The following is a 15,216-nucleotide window of genomic DNA, read 5'->3' as shown; positions in this document are numbered from 1 at the left end:
AAATTTTTTTTTAAAAGAACGGTCATAATTTTAATAAAATTATTCTTTAAACAAAAATATTTTATAAATGGAAACTCCGAAATTAGTATTTGATTATGGTAATATTAATTAATAAAATTATCCTTAAATGAAACTCCGAAATTAGGATTTGATTATGGTAATATTTTTTAATAAAATATATTTTTAGTAATTTTATACTTAAATTGGGTTAATCATAGTTTTGTGCATATAATTATTGTGTTATAAAAATCTCTCAAAACCTCCTTTCTCCTCCACCATTCCCCTGCTTCCTCTGTAAACCTTCAATCAACCAAAACCAGAGCTTCCATGGCGGACATTGCAGTGATAATCATCGGAGCCGGTCCCTCCGGTCTCGCCACCGCCGCCACTCTAACCCTCTCATCAATCCCTTACATAATCCTCGAAAGAGACGACTGTTCCGCTCCCCTCTGGAGGAAGCATTCCTACGACCGTCTTCACCTCCACCTCCCAAAGAAATTTTGCCAGCTTCCCGGAATGCCCTTCCCTTCCTCCGCTCCTAAATACGTTCCCAAAGCCATTTTCCTCGACTATTTGGACAGTTACACCGCGAATTTTGGAATCCAGCCGCTGTATCGCCGGAATGTGGAGGCGGCAGAGTTCGATTCAGCGGAAAAGAAATGGCGGGTCAGAGCTAGGAAGTTGGACGACGGTGAAATTGAGGAGTTTGCCAGTGGGTTTTTGGTGGTGGCGACGGGAGAGACGGCGGAGGCTTACACGCCGGTAGTGGAGGGGATTGGGGGATTCGGCGGCGAAGTTATGCACTCCACTGAGTTTAAGTCAGGGAAGGGGTATGAAGGGAAGAATGTTTTGGTTGTCGGGTCGGGTAATTCGGGTATGGAAATCGGTTTGGATCTTGCTCTTCATGGTGCCCATACTTCCCTGCTTATTCGAAGCCCGGTAATATCTTTTTTTATTTATTTATATATATAATATCGGTTTAAAATTATTTTATTTATAATTATATCAAACAATTTTAAAATTTCAAGAACTAAAATAATTATACAAATTTTATTTTTAAAAATTTTTGAAATAAATCGAGAATATTATTTTTAATAAAAAAAAAAAAATTAATTTACATATTTACACATAAAAGATATATTTATCAAATTTAAGCTTTATTTACTTTCGTGATACAAATGAATTTCTTTTATGGCATGTTGGATTTCTTAATAGTTTAAAATTATCAAATTTGTTAAATTTTACTATTTTTAAGTATAATAACAAATGGGTCATGTTGGAAAATTGGCCATACCATATATATATAAATTTAAACCTTTTGTATTTTTTATTTATTCCATTTATTGATTTATTTTAATTAATTATGGGACATATCACATGATTGGGTGACCAAATATAAAACTTTTAAATTATTATTATATATATATAGAAATATATTTGGTATTGAAATATTTTTTATTTTTATTTTATTTTATTAATATATGTTTTGAATATTTAGTCTGAATGTTACTTAATTCATGAACCAAAATTCAAGCTGCTAGAAAAGGAAATTCATTTCTTTCACGTAAAATATATTTTGATATTATTATTTAATGCAACAATTTTTTATTTCCATTTTCTTTCCAAAATGACCTAATTAGGAATGTTTTATACATTTATAGGTAAAATTCAAGAATTTTAATATATTTAATAATGAAAGATAATATACCATTTGGAACATTTAGTCCATTTGTTCATAGACGCGTCTTAAACCGTGAGGTTGATGGCGATATGTAATGTGTTAAAAAGAACAATATCTGCTAACGGTGAATTTGGGTTGTTATAAATGGTATCATAACCAAACACTAAATGGTGTGCTAGCTAAGACGTTGGTTCCTAAAGGTGAATTATGAAACATTTATTTTAAAGGTGTGGAAACTTATTTTTAGTAGACGTGTTTATGATGAAACAGGTTCATGTTGTGTCGAGAGGAATGGTGAAGTGTGGATTGGTTATGTTGAAGTATTTTTCAGTTGGGTGTGTGGATTGGTTAATGATCATGGCGAGCAAACTAGTTTATGGAAACCCCACTAAATATGGAATCATCAAACCAGCTGAGGGCCCAATGGCCATGAAAATCAAGTATGGAAAATATCCTGTCATTGATCGAGGAACCGTTCACAAAATTAAATCCGGTCAAATTCAGGTACTTTTATGCAACACGTCTAGGTCTCGAGAAAAAAATTTATCCTCGTTTTTCTTACAGGAATAGGGACGAAGAATATATTACTAAAATCGTCTAAATGTCAAAAATTTAGTCTGTAAATTAACGATCAATCATCTTTCTGTTGGTCAACTAACGGTTTACGCGTCCCGAGGTGGGATTGGGAGCATTCCCGCCCCGACATTGATTTATTTTATTAACCTTCATAGAAAATGAATTTATTATATTAACTTTTTATTTCCTTCCTAATTTTCCAGGTCTTGTCTACAGAAATCTCAAGCATAAATGGCAATAATATATTATTTAAAAATGGAAAATATTGCCCATTCGACTCTATAATCTTCTGCACCGGCTTCAAAAGGTCAACAAATTTGTGGTTGAAGGTATGAACAAACATTAAGTTTAGAGATCTATTAGACATTTTTTTAACTATATGTACTAATCAAACATAAGTTTTAAAGTTTTTTTCTTTTTTTTAAGAAATGAAATCAAATAACATAAATGATATCGATGCAGGGAGATGAGTATCTTTTGAACGACGATGGACTACCGAAACCTAGCTACCCTAACCATTGGAAGGGAAAGAATGGGTTATATTGTGTAGGACTATCAAGGAGAGGGCTACATGGATCGAATTTTGATGCACAAAACGTTGCTAAAGATATCGCATCTCAAATCTACAAGTGTGGATAGAAGAAGAAGAAGAAGAAATGGTGGATCTTAGTTAACCAAATATATATAAAAAAATATACATATATATTCGATTGGGCCATGAAATATGTAATATGTTACGTGTGAATCGATCTTAATCATGAATGAGTTATGAATTCCTTTATGTGAAGACTTCTCCTTTGATTTTCTTTACGGTTTAAATAAGAGTATTGTGTAGGTTTAAGAACGCTTAGATTATGTATGTGTTGTGAGAGCGGTTTAACGAACGTTCTTTAAAATTACCTTCTTCGATAATACAATATAGCAAGAGATATATCAATGGGAGGGTATCTTAAAACTCAAGGACTTGTTAATCCAAGCCTTCCAGCCATGGCTTTCCTTTAGTGTCATTAGCTTTTTCATGTTTTGATCAGCTGGCAATGGGGACGCTGTGGCTGCCTTCTTGCATAGCACAAAGTTTCTTGCATGCTTTGATCCTATGGTTTCCATTGGATTAAGAGCTGCCACAAAACATGAACCCAAACCATATCATTGAGTAATACTTGTGTAGCTACACATCAAACTTTGTTGTGTATGTTTTGATATCATAAAGATCATAAGTAGATTATTTGAAGCGATGTTGTACGGGTCAAGTATTAGGGGTGGACACACGGGAGCTAACAGGAAAAAAAATCTCTCCACCCCTTTTATTGTCTTTTTAAACGGAAATTTTTGGCATGATATGGAGTAGATTCTTGAGGGATTTGGGTCTCGTAGGTTAAATGTAGAGATGCTTATTTGACTTGTAGAGACCCGTCTCAAATGAGAAGGAGATTCTTCGTTTAGACGGAGAATAAAGAGAGAGTGAAGAATTTTTTTTTTTCCCTTAAATAAATGGAGCTGGGGACGAGACTATATTCCTCGTCCCCACCCTACCTAATATAAATATATTTTCATCACACACACGTATCTATATACACACATTTTTTTGGCTATATTAAAAATCTACTTAAGATTTTTTATAATCTTTTTTAAAAAATTATATTGAAAAATAACAACTTTATAACAAACTAGAAAAAATTATCTACTGAACCCAGATCCCCACAAAAATAAATGAAAATTTTGGCATGAAATAGGTGGCGGGAATAGAACGGAGAAGTCTTCCCCTCCCCGACCCATAAACATCTCTAGTAATGATTTGTTATTTAGAAATATTTTTTGGGTTCACTCGTCTTTCTTCTTTCCTTCGGAGCTTAAGCTTCATTTTATTCTAGTCTCCATACGGTCGGAATACGAAAACCAAAACCAAAACGAGAATTTAACCCAAATTTAAAGATGGAAATAAACAATAAAAAAGGAAAGAATATTAGAGAAAGGGTAGCAGAAAGTACAGGCATATGGGTCCTCAGAATTAGAAGAATAGAGAAGAAAGTTGGAAGCATGAGTGCCAAGAAGAGGAAGACGAGCTTGACGAGCATAAGATTTGAGCGCAGCATGAATAACTTCACACACCAAATCTTCCTCCTTCGCCACAAATCTTAATGGACCTGAACTTCCCACAACATTTACACTGATTAGCAACCTCTTACCACCTTCCTCCACCCTTTCCTTCTTCTTCAACCCTAACCCCTTCATCCCTCTCAACAACACCTATGATGCCTCTCCCAGCCACTCAACACAACCGTCCAATATTTATAACACAACAACTTTCAATATTTTATGTCTTCCTTTATCTTATTTTAATATCATCGATTTGGGTACGGTTATAAACTTATTTGGGTTGGGTTAAGTTGGGTTCAAATAAATAAAAATTTTATGAACTGGGTTGGTTCAATTGTAACCGTCCATGCCCACCGCTAGCAGATATTGTCTTCTTTGAGATTTCCCTTTCAGGCTTCCCGCTTCAAAACGCGTCTTCTAGGGAAACATTTTCACACCCTTATAAAGGGAGTTTCATTCTCCTCCCCAACCATGTGGGATATCACAATCCACCCCCTTTAGGGCCCAGGTCCTTTGCTGACATACAAAAACAAAATTTGAATAAATGACCGGAACAACTTGAACCAATCAATTCAAATAATTTTATGAACTGGGTTGATTCAATTGTAACGGCCTTCGCCCACCACTTCCAGATATTGTCCTCTTTGAGATTTCCCTTTCAGGCTTCCCGCTTTAGATTTCCCTTTCAGGCTTCCCGCTTTAAAACCCGTCTTCTAGGGAAACATTTTCACACCCTTATAAAAGGTGTTTCATTCTCCTCCCCAACCATGTGGGATATCACAATCCACCCCCTTTAGGGCCCAGCGTCCTTTGCTGACATACAAAAACAAAATTTGAATAAATTACCGGAACAACTTGAACCAATCAATTCAAATAATTTTATGAACTGGGTTGGTTCAATTGTAACCGCACACGCCCACCACTAGCCGATATTGTCCTCTTTGAGCTTTCTCATTCGGGCTTCCCGCTTTAAAACGCGTCTTCTAGAAAAATCGAGTTCATAATTTACCGTTGGGGTATTGTTATGAACTTATTTGGATTAGATTGAGTTGAGTTGTCAACGTTAATATGAAAAATAAATATTTTGTATAGTTTATATTATAATGTTTTTATAGGCTTGGTGTGAGGTTGAATTTATAATTCGTAATATTAAAAGATAGGGTTGGGTCATGTAAACAAAAGGGCAAGGGTCATGTCTACAATTATTATTCCATTTTATAATGCATTTTATTTTTATTTTTATTTTTTAATGATTTTTAGTCAATTATTGGTTTCAACTATGACGACCATTTTTAATAAACAAAGCCAATAATTATTTTTATTTTTTGAACAATAAAAAATGCCATTATTTCAAACATTATTTCAAACAAATGCAACTAATATCTAACAAACTTAGGATTAAAATGAAACAATATAAATTAATATTTATAAATTGTTAAAATTCTATTTTTTGAACGACACGACGCCGTATCCGGCGAGATGATCTCCATTTTATTTTTTTAAATAATCAAACAAGCGGATTTGAAGTTATCAAAAGTCAAAATCAAGTACAAATTGAAATCCGTACATAAATGGCTATTCCATCCAATCAATCAACTCTTTCGTATATTTATTTTTCTTTTAAATTTAATCTATTATTGACGACACCATTTTATAAATAAAAGGTCTTTTTTTTTTTTTTTTTTTTTTTTTTTTTTTTTTTTTAGTTAGTATTAATTAACTAAGCGGTTGATGTGCCGAGTTGACTTAGCGATAAACGACACGAGAGACCTGCAAAATAGAGATTTTGCTCGGGTGTGGTACTTTGTACAATAAGCTACAGTGTTTGTGTTGATATCAAATATAAAGTGGTGTCAAGTTTAACACAGGTAGCAGAGTCTTGATTGAAGTGGACTACTATATTAGTACTTATTTTATATGATATTGTTGTCGAGCCGATCATAGGTCGGCGGGAGAGATATGTTGGGATCTTTGACTCGATCACAATTTACTTTTCATTTTAAATGAATATTGATACACTGCGAATATACTTTTGATATTACTACTTTAAACATTAAACGGATGAAGCTTTAACTCACCTAAAGCATCGGAAACTTATTTTAAAACTTCATGCACGCTTATTGGAGAGATATTTTGATCAATCATCCGAACACAAATTTCATAACCTATAAACATACAAGCAAAGGGGGAAGAATAAGCGCGGCTACACACATGAATAGCCATGTCTGTCTAGGTAGCGTAGCGGACCTATTGCACGACGCATGGCACGGTGGGGAGAGGAGCTACAGAACCAAATTGGGTCAGGTGGGCGGTTTGGGTCGCATGCAGGTTATCAGGTTGGACTACATTTGCATGTCGGATCAAGTCAACTGCTAATGTCGTGGCGTGTTGTGTTACGGTCCTACATTTTTTACCGTGCGGCATCATGATCTTAACATGCTCATGACCAGCCTTGAGGGAAATTAAGCCCTATATATATTTTTCGCCCCGACTTTATGTCTTCGTCGGACCTTAGGCGAGATTTGTCTTTGCCAATCGAACTAGTCATCGTCCTCAATGACATACTTGGGGGCACAACCATTGTTGGGTTGTGACACGTTGCATATCTCACAGTCTGACGCGTGTCCTCCTTCATCATTGAACGTGCGTTCCACTCTTAGACTTCCATACAAAAGATATATCAAAACCTACATAAAAAAAGAACCACAAATGGAACAAATACAACACAAGATCAAAAGAATTGACTAATATTGAACAAATACAAATAAGAACATAACAAATCTAACAAAGTACAAACAAATCGCAACCTTAACAGATAACCATATCAATGAAATCAAAACCACAAAGAACAAACGACAAATCAAAACCAAAAAAACATTTTAAAAAAAATAGCAAAATAGCTAACTCAAAAGAGGATGATGGAAAAGATTTGTTTTTGAGATGTTCAAGTTGAAGTGGTTTGAGCTAGAGGATCCAACCCAAGAGGGCCAAGGCTCGCACATGTCAATAGACTATATATGTCCCCCTCGTCACAAAAGGGTTTAAGCCTTAAACAAAACCAAATTTTGGTAAGAACCCACCAATTTTCAACTCTTATTTTCCCGGCGCAATAGGGTTCTTTCATTCACAACTTTCCTCTTTTTCATCGTTCAAGCCAAAGGAGAAAAAATCCGTAAGTTGTTACTGCTTCACGTTTTTCTATGTTTCTTTTGATTTACATTCCCTTCTTTTGTTTTGTTGATACTATTATTCCTCTGGTTGATAGCAATCGCCGCCGCTAAGGTTTTTCTTACTATGGCTGACGAAAATCACAAAGAAGTTCCTGTTCATGAAGATGGGGCTTCAGAACCCAGTAATGGGAATGAACAGGATTCCGTCGAACTTGCTCCGGCGTCGCAAAAGGACGGAGATGATGTGAAAGGTGAATTGTTTTGTTTTCATAGCTGGATTCTCGTTTGATTCTGATTGTTGAATGAATACAGAGAATCGTGGGAAAACCCTTATTAGGGTTCCAAATAGATATAATGAAATTCCCTAAGAAAATTTGAAGGTTTCATATCTTTTGGATTGATTAGCTTCAGATTAGGTCCAATCAGTTGTTGCAGTTCCTTCATGTTCAATTTAGAGTTGAGTTCATCATCTTTTTTATTTGTTGTTTGCTTATGACAATACTTCATTATGCTTGATAGCAAGTACTTTGGCTAATTTTCTTGTGTTAAGGAATTTAAGATATCTTTTAAATGACCTAGCTTGAGGCTTTTAGGCATGCTGGGAATAGGAAATTTGAGGCTTAGAAATTTGGGTCGCATAGCTAAATGGTTTGAGAAGTTTCTTTTGTATATTGATGCTTTGTAGCTCAGTGTTTTGCTGTTGTGAGTTAATATGAGTGATATCCTGTTGCTGGTGGGACTTGGCTCTGGTGGAAAGAAGGGATTTTCCACCAGAGCCAAGTCCCCAGAGCTCCCCAATATCGTCGATCATTTAGTCGACGGGCAATTTGTCCTCTTTCGATTTTTGTTTTTGTGAAGGCCTTTTCGGTTGATAGATTGAAATATAAGCTCCCTTTCTTAGTTCGAATTATGGTCGACCTTTTAATTCGTGTACATTGGTCATTTTTTATTTATTGTTCCTTTCAAGTGAAAGTCCAGTTTAATTTATCACTCTCTATCTCTCCATATTTTTTTCTCCAAAGTTGAAAATTTCAAAGAAAATTTGGTTCTTTTTGTACCTTGTTGGTTGTAGGGAAGATTAACACCATAAACGTTACTCAGGTGAGATTTTTCTTTTGTCCTTGGTGTAGTCTTTGTAATTTATGTTTTGAAATATTTAAATCACCGTTGTAGCCTTTTCCTTCTGCTAATGGGTATCAACGTCTGGGGTCTCACTTCTCGCATACTTTTGATTTGTTTTTTGCGATGATGATGGACATTTTATCATTAATTCTCTATTTTGAGGTAAACACGGAGTGAGTTGCTTGTCTGTTTGCCTTTTTCCCTCTCACTATGTTGTGGAATATTTGGTTAGAATGGAGCAGGGGAACTTTTTTGGATTGATGGTTGAAGGCAGATGTTCGGAGTTGGAGTTGGCGCATGTAATTGCTATTCGAACCACCAAACGCTGCACTCCTTTTTGTAGTTTTTCTTGGTTGGCTTTTTTGTTCATGAAGTAGGTTATATCCATATTTAGTCTCTATACTTCGAGATTTGTGTTTATTTGATTCTTAAACTTTCGAAAGTGCCTAATAAGTCCTTAAACTTTTGATTTTGTGTATAGTAGATTTGTAAATTTTAAAAAATCGAAGTTTTACTTGTACTCTTCTGCGCTCCGCTTGTAATATTTTTCGTAATTAATAACTTTTTGATTGGAAGTATTGAAAAGTAATTTTATTATAAGGTTAGACACTAATGGAGATTTTTAATTCCATTTTATAGATGGTTTTACTGATTTTAGTACTAAGCTGATATTTTCCCTCATTTTGCAGAAGGGTCAAAGAAAAAGAAGAAGAAAAATAAAAGCAAGTGAGAATCATTTATTTTTAGTTGAACTGCTTCTTGTGTGCATATGCGTTCCCCTATGTCTTGGGATTGCAAGGCCGTCTTCATATTTAATATTTTTCTTTCATGAATAGGAAAAAGAAAGAGACACCTCAACAGACGGATCCACCATCTATTCCTGTCGTCGATCTTTTCCCGTCTGGGGATTTTCCAGAGGGTGAAATTCAACAGTACAAGGATGAGTGAGTATAAGACTTGGTTTTAATTCTGCACGATAATAATTTTCTTGTCAAATATTATCGTTCAAAACGTATATTGTTTCGTGAGCAATATGTTGAATAGATACCCTTGTAACTTGTAAGTCATCTTTCAAATTGAATGGAAAATATTGCAGGATGGGCTTAGTAGACTGTGATTATGAAATGAGGAATTGTTGGCAAAATCGCTGTTGAAATTCTCCAAAGAATCAAATGTCTCGTGGCATAGAAATATTATGTATAATTGCACCCTTATGAGTGGACTCTTGGTGGTGAGTTGAAAGAGTCCAGATTTTATTGAAACAGCCCAAGCCCACCGCTAGCAGACATTGTCCTCCTTGGGCTTTCCCTTTCGAGTTTCCGCTCAAGGTTTTTAAAATGCGTCTTCTAGGGAGAAGTTTCCACACCCTTATAAAGAATGCTTCGTTCTCCTCCCCACCTGATGTGTGGGATCTCACAACTATTGCCAAATTCTTCCTTTTCTCCTAGTTTGTAAAGTCCTCTTTGGTTGGAAAGTCTTACATGGGAGAGTAAACACCCATGATTGAATCCAATGACATTCTCCCTTGGTTTTGTGTCCGCAATGGAGGTTCTGGATTATCTTTCGTGGGGATGCTTGTTTGTCTACTCCCTCTGAAATCAATGCTTTAGTTTGTTTAGAGTTACCGTGGTGCGTAATTGGGACGGCCACTCTTCAATTGAGAAAATACTGGTGAATCCTCATTTTCGAGACAAGGAGAGGGTTATGGCATGCCTGCTGTTTTGCTACCTTGAGGGGAGTGTGGCTAGGGAGGAATAGTAGACTTTTTAGAACGGTAGAGGTGTCTTTGGAGGTGGTGAGATTTCATGCGTCGTTATGGGCATCCGTTAATTGGTTTTTTAATTATCAACTTGGTTGTATTCTTTTGGATTAAAGTCGTTTCCTGTAGTTGAGGACTCATTTTGTGGGCTTAGTTTTGTATGTCCTTATACATTCTTTCATTTTTTCACAATGAAAGCTCGGTTTCTTACTAAAAAAAAGTTTGCCCTTGTGTACTTTATTGAGTTACAGAACAAGAGGGGATTGGTTGTCCAACCATTCATGAACAGGATAATGGAGAATTCTAAAAGTTCTCCGTTATGCCACGATACGATACAAAAGTTAAAAGGGATATTCATCAAAACCTTGTAGTGTCTGGAAACTTAAATGTAGCTATGCAGATTCTTTATCGAAGTCCTCGATATCTGACTCTATTTTCTTTGTTATCTACATCAGTAACCTGTGGAGGACTACATCTGAAGAGAAGAGGGAGTTGGAGCGCCTTGAAAAGCCAATGTACAATTCTGTTCGACGAGCAGCTGAAGTTCATCGTCAGGTAATGTAACGTGATCATATTAGTGTTCATGTAAATCGAGAGGATCTGCAATGCTTTAGAATTAGCTAACCTTTTTTGTCCCTCTCATTGCTATTAGGTAAGAAAATACATAAGAAGCATAGTGAAGCCAGGGATGTTAATGACTGACCTATGTGAGACATTAGAAGACACGGTTCGAAAGCTAATATCCGAGAATGGCTTGCAAGCAGGCATAGCATTTCCTACAGGATGTTCTTTGAACTGGTAATATTAAAGACGTGGAATCGAATATATTTTTTCTCGAGTATTTATTGATGGTCTGGGATTCTTTTCTTTCAGGGTTGCTGCTCATTGGACTCCGAACACCGGAGATAAGACCGTGCTTCAGTACGATGATGTCATGAAATTGGATTTTGGAACACATATTGACGGTAAATATTGTGTTTCAGTGACTTCGCCGTGTATCTTGTGGATAATAACATATTCCAGGAGTCATTGAAACTGGTTTATTGGTGAGTGCAGGATGCATAATTGATTGTGCATTTACGGTTGCATTCAATCCTATGTTCGATCCTCTACTCGAAGCCTCACGTGAAGCAACGAACACCGGCATCAAGGTAGGATTTGGTAAATGTTTTTCTTATTTATTTATTTTTATAAGAAATTGTGAGATATTTATATTCACTCAAAATCCAAAAGAACAACCTAAGGGGTTGAGGGGACCCCTTCTCAAAGCACTACTATAGGAAGATCTTCCAATTGTTATAATCATGAATTGGCTATAAGTACAATAGATTTTGAGTGTTTTGTGCATCACCAAGAAGCACGATTGAGAATATTAAGACAGATAGAATCAAAAGAAGAAAGCTCATGTTCAAAGGTTCTTAGATTTCTGTCTGTTCAAAGGTTCTTAGATTTCTGTCTGTTCAAAGGTTCCTAGAAAGGGCTCGAGTAACACAACGCCATAAAATTTCCCCTTTTTCTTTTAAAACCTGCCATTGAACACTTCCAAGAGGCAATCATCAATCCTTTTAGGAAGATATGAGGCAACACTGAACTCCTTGAACAGGACCGACCAACTGTTTACAGCAGCTGGACAATGAAGGAAGAGATGGTCGAGTGCCTCTTCATTTCTCAGACAACAAACTAAGGGGGAGTTAGCTGGTAATTATTTAGACACCTTCTGTAACCATCCAAGCCCACCACTACCAGATATTGTCCTCTGTGGGCTTTTCCTTTTAGGCTTTCCCTCGAGGTTTTTAAAACGCGTCTGCTTGGGGGAGGTTTCTACACTCTTGTAAAGAATGCTTCGTTCTCCTCCCCATCCAATGTGGGATCCCAGAATCCACCCCCCTTCGGGGGTTTAGCGTCCTCGTTGGCACGCATTCTCCTCCCAATTGATGTGAGATCTCACAAGCCACCCACCTTTGGGGCCCAGCGTCCTCGTTGGCACTCGTTCTCCTCTCCAATTGATGTGAGATCTCACAATCCACCCACCTTTGGGGCCCAGCGTCCTCGTTGGCACTCGTTCCTCTCTCTAATCGATGTGGGATCTCACAATCCACCCACCTTTGGGGCCCAATGTCCTCACTTACACATTGCTCGGTGTCTGACTTTGATACCATTTGTAACAACCCAAGCCCGCCGCTAGCAGATATTGTCATTTTTGGGCTTTCCCTTTGGGGCTCCCCTCAAGGTTTTTAAAACGCTTCTGCTAGAGGGAGGTTTCTACACTTTTATAAAGAATGTTTCGTTCTCCTCCCCAACTGATGTGGAATCTCACACCTTCTTTGGTGTCTTGGTGTTATCTCTCTCTCTTGCTCGCCAAAAAATTAATCTTAATGAAAGTTCTATTCATTTTTCTTTTTTCTGAATTACACAAAGCCATATTGGATGAAAATATTTGCAGTTAAAACAACTATTTATCAAGTTACTATCAAAGAATGCAATACAACTATGAAAAAAGTTCGATAGATTATACTTATTCTGCGTTTGTTTATTCGCTTAAAGATTGCATTACAAAAGCACTAGACTTCTATTTATTGATGTTTCAAATGAATTTGGTGGCTGCTCGAATCCCCTACTAATAAACTCACTTATTTTTTTAGGAGTCTGGAATCGACGTACGACTTTGTGATGTTGGTGCTGCAATCCAGGAGGTCATGGAGTCATACGAGGTCGAAATTAATGGAAAGGTGTATCAAGGTATTGTATTTCATTTGTCAAGTTAGTCCGAACACTCATAAATATAAAAGGCAAAAAACTAATCCGTAGTGATAACGAATTGGGAAATTGACTTCAAAGTACCTGAAGATACGCTATACAGTTGAATCTCGGCTATTCCAAAATCCTTCCCGTCTTCATACTCGGCAGCTTTGAACATTTTGGTCTCTCATACATCATTAAAGCATGTTAGCTACTGGATTTGTGCATTTTAGAATAGATTTTAATGAACAACCTTTTTTCGTTTTCAGTCAAAAGCATTCGAAACTTGAATGGACATAGCATTGGTCGTTACCAGATCCATGCGGGTAAATCCGTTCCTATTGTGAAAGGGGGGGAGCAAACCAAAATGGAAGAGGGTGAATTCTTTGCAATTGAAACTTTTGGATCAACTGGTATGAATTTATGCAAGTTTGGAAGTAATTGTTATATATTACGGATTGCTCTTGTTGATACTGGGGATCATCTATGCTTTATCCAGGGAAAGGATACGTTAGAGAAGATCTTGAATGTAGCCACTACATGAAGAACTTTGACGTTGGCCATGTTCCACTGAGGTTGCCAAGAGCCAAGCAACTGTTGGCGACCATTAACAATAACTTCTCTACGTTGGCATTCTGCAGACGATATTTGGATCGCCTCGGGGAGACTAAGTATCTTATGGCATTAAAGAATTTGTGTGATTCCGGCATCGTTCAGGTGCTCCTCTTCTACCCTTATTAGCTTTATATCTTTGACATGATATTAAGAGATGAATTAGTGTAAATCAGCTTGTAATTTTCTTGTTTCCCTTTTCATAAAGAGGAAAGTTTAAATCTAGTTAGTGTGCACCGACTCACTGTTAGGAACCTCGACTCTCGACAATGGTATGTTATTGTCCACTTTGAGTTGTTTTTTGTTTCCCCAAAAGACCTCATACCAATGGAGATATATTCCTAAACTCAACAATCTTCCCTCAAACAAAGTGCACCATAGAGCCTCTCCAGGGCCTATGGAGTCCTCAAATAGCCTTTCTCTTAATCGAGACTTGACTCCTTTTATGGAGCCCTCGAACAAAGTACACCATTTGTTCGACACTTGAGTCATTTTTGACTAAGTTAAAGGTATGACTCTGATACCATGTTAGGAACCTCGACTCTCCACAATGGTATGATATTGTTTACTTTGAGCATCAGCTCCTTTTTTCAAAATGCCTCATACTAATGGAGATAGTATTCCTTACTTCTTTGATATGATTTTGATTCTGATTCTGATGGCGGGTGTGTTTCGGGTGCTTTTAGCAAAATTGATGTTCTTAATGATTGTGGACAGGCCTACCCACCATTATGTGATAACAAGGGGAGCTATGTTTCTCAGTTTGAGCATACCATTTTACTGAGGCCAACCTGCAAGGAAGTGATATCCAGAGGAGAAGACTATTGATAATGCTTAGTGCTAATCTGAAGCTTCTGATATAACAATGGCTTCCAAGACAGTGCAATATGTTTGAAATGGAGTCTTCCTCTATACACTTTAAAGGCTATATCATCTATACATAAATGGTCAATTATTAAGTGTTATTCAGTGCTACTCTCGAGTGTATGAGCCTTCTTACATTATTACAGACCATTTTAAGTTGCACCTTTCTTGAATGAACAATATTTATTTTTGTTAAGTTATAGACCAATTATGCTTGTAATCAAACTTTTTAATTTTTCTAGTTGGTTTCTTTTCTCTTTATCTAGGATTAGAGGCTAATTTTTTCGGAGTTTGAGTTAAATGTATTGATGCATACTTTATATTATGATATACTTGGTATAATTTAACAAATATGTCTACAAAATATGAGATAAAAATTTATTCAAACTTTCTAATGTTAAACGAGGTTATAATGCTTTAATTAGCTGAATTTTATTCAAATTAACACTCATCTTCGTTAAAAAAAATATTTTTTTTCTTTTGAGTTCAACCTCGAATTTATGATCATCATTTACCATAGCGAGGATAGAGGAGAAAAAAAAAAATTTACAGTAAATTCTCGATTATTTAAAAAAAAAACATTAGATCTATTATAC

The 15,216-nt window shown here is 36.2% G+C and overlaps 2 protein-coding genes across 2 annotated transcripts; both read left to right on the top strand.

The window, feature by feature from the left end:
* Positions 1-237: 237 nt before the first annotated feature.
* On the top strand, positions 238-3,044 carry LOC111791048 (putative indole-3-pyruvate monooxygenase YUCCA10). Its single transcript, XM_023672230.2, has 4 exons — positions 238-939; positions 1,952-2,185; positions 2,461-2,586; positions 2,720-3,044. The coding sequence occupies exons 1-4, from the start codon at positions 328-330 to the stop codon at positions 2,894-2,896; spliced, it is 1,149 nt and encodes a 382-aa protein (XP_023527998.2). The 5' UTR covers positions 238-327; the 3' UTR covers positions 2,897-3,044.
* A 4,321-nt stretch (positions 3,045-7,365) lies between these two features.
* Positions 7,366-14,881, top strand: LOC111791045 (methionine aminopeptidase 2B). Its single transcript, XM_023672227.2, has 12 exons — positions 7,366-7,526; positions 7,620-7,775; positions 9,336-9,372; positions 9,483-9,590; positions 10,861-10,960; positions 11,058-11,203; positions 11,279-11,370; positions 11,462-11,556; positions 13,048-13,144; positions 13,414-13,557; positions 13,644-13,861; positions 14,474-14,881. The coding sequence occupies exons 2-12, from the start codon at positions 7,649-7,651 to the stop codon at positions 14,582-14,584; spliced, it is 1,275 nt and encodes a 424-aa protein (XP_023527995.1). The 5' UTR covers positions 7,366-7,526; positions 7,620-7,648; the 3' UTR covers positions 14,585-14,881.
* The last annotated feature ends 335 nt before the right edge of the window (positions 14,882-15,216 follow it).

The sequence above is a fragment of the Cucurbita pepo genome, chromosome 3 (genome assembly GCF_057944985.1).
Source record: "Cucurbita pepo subsp. pepo isolate OVF chromosome 3, ASM5794498v1, whole genome shotgun sequence".
NCBI lineage: Eukaryota > Viridiplantae > Streptophyta > Magnoliopsida > Cucurbitales > Cucurbitaceae > Cucurbita > Cucurbita pepo.
Note: the sequence above shows the minus strand (reverse complement) of the source record. Positions and strands in the feature narration are given on the sequence as shown.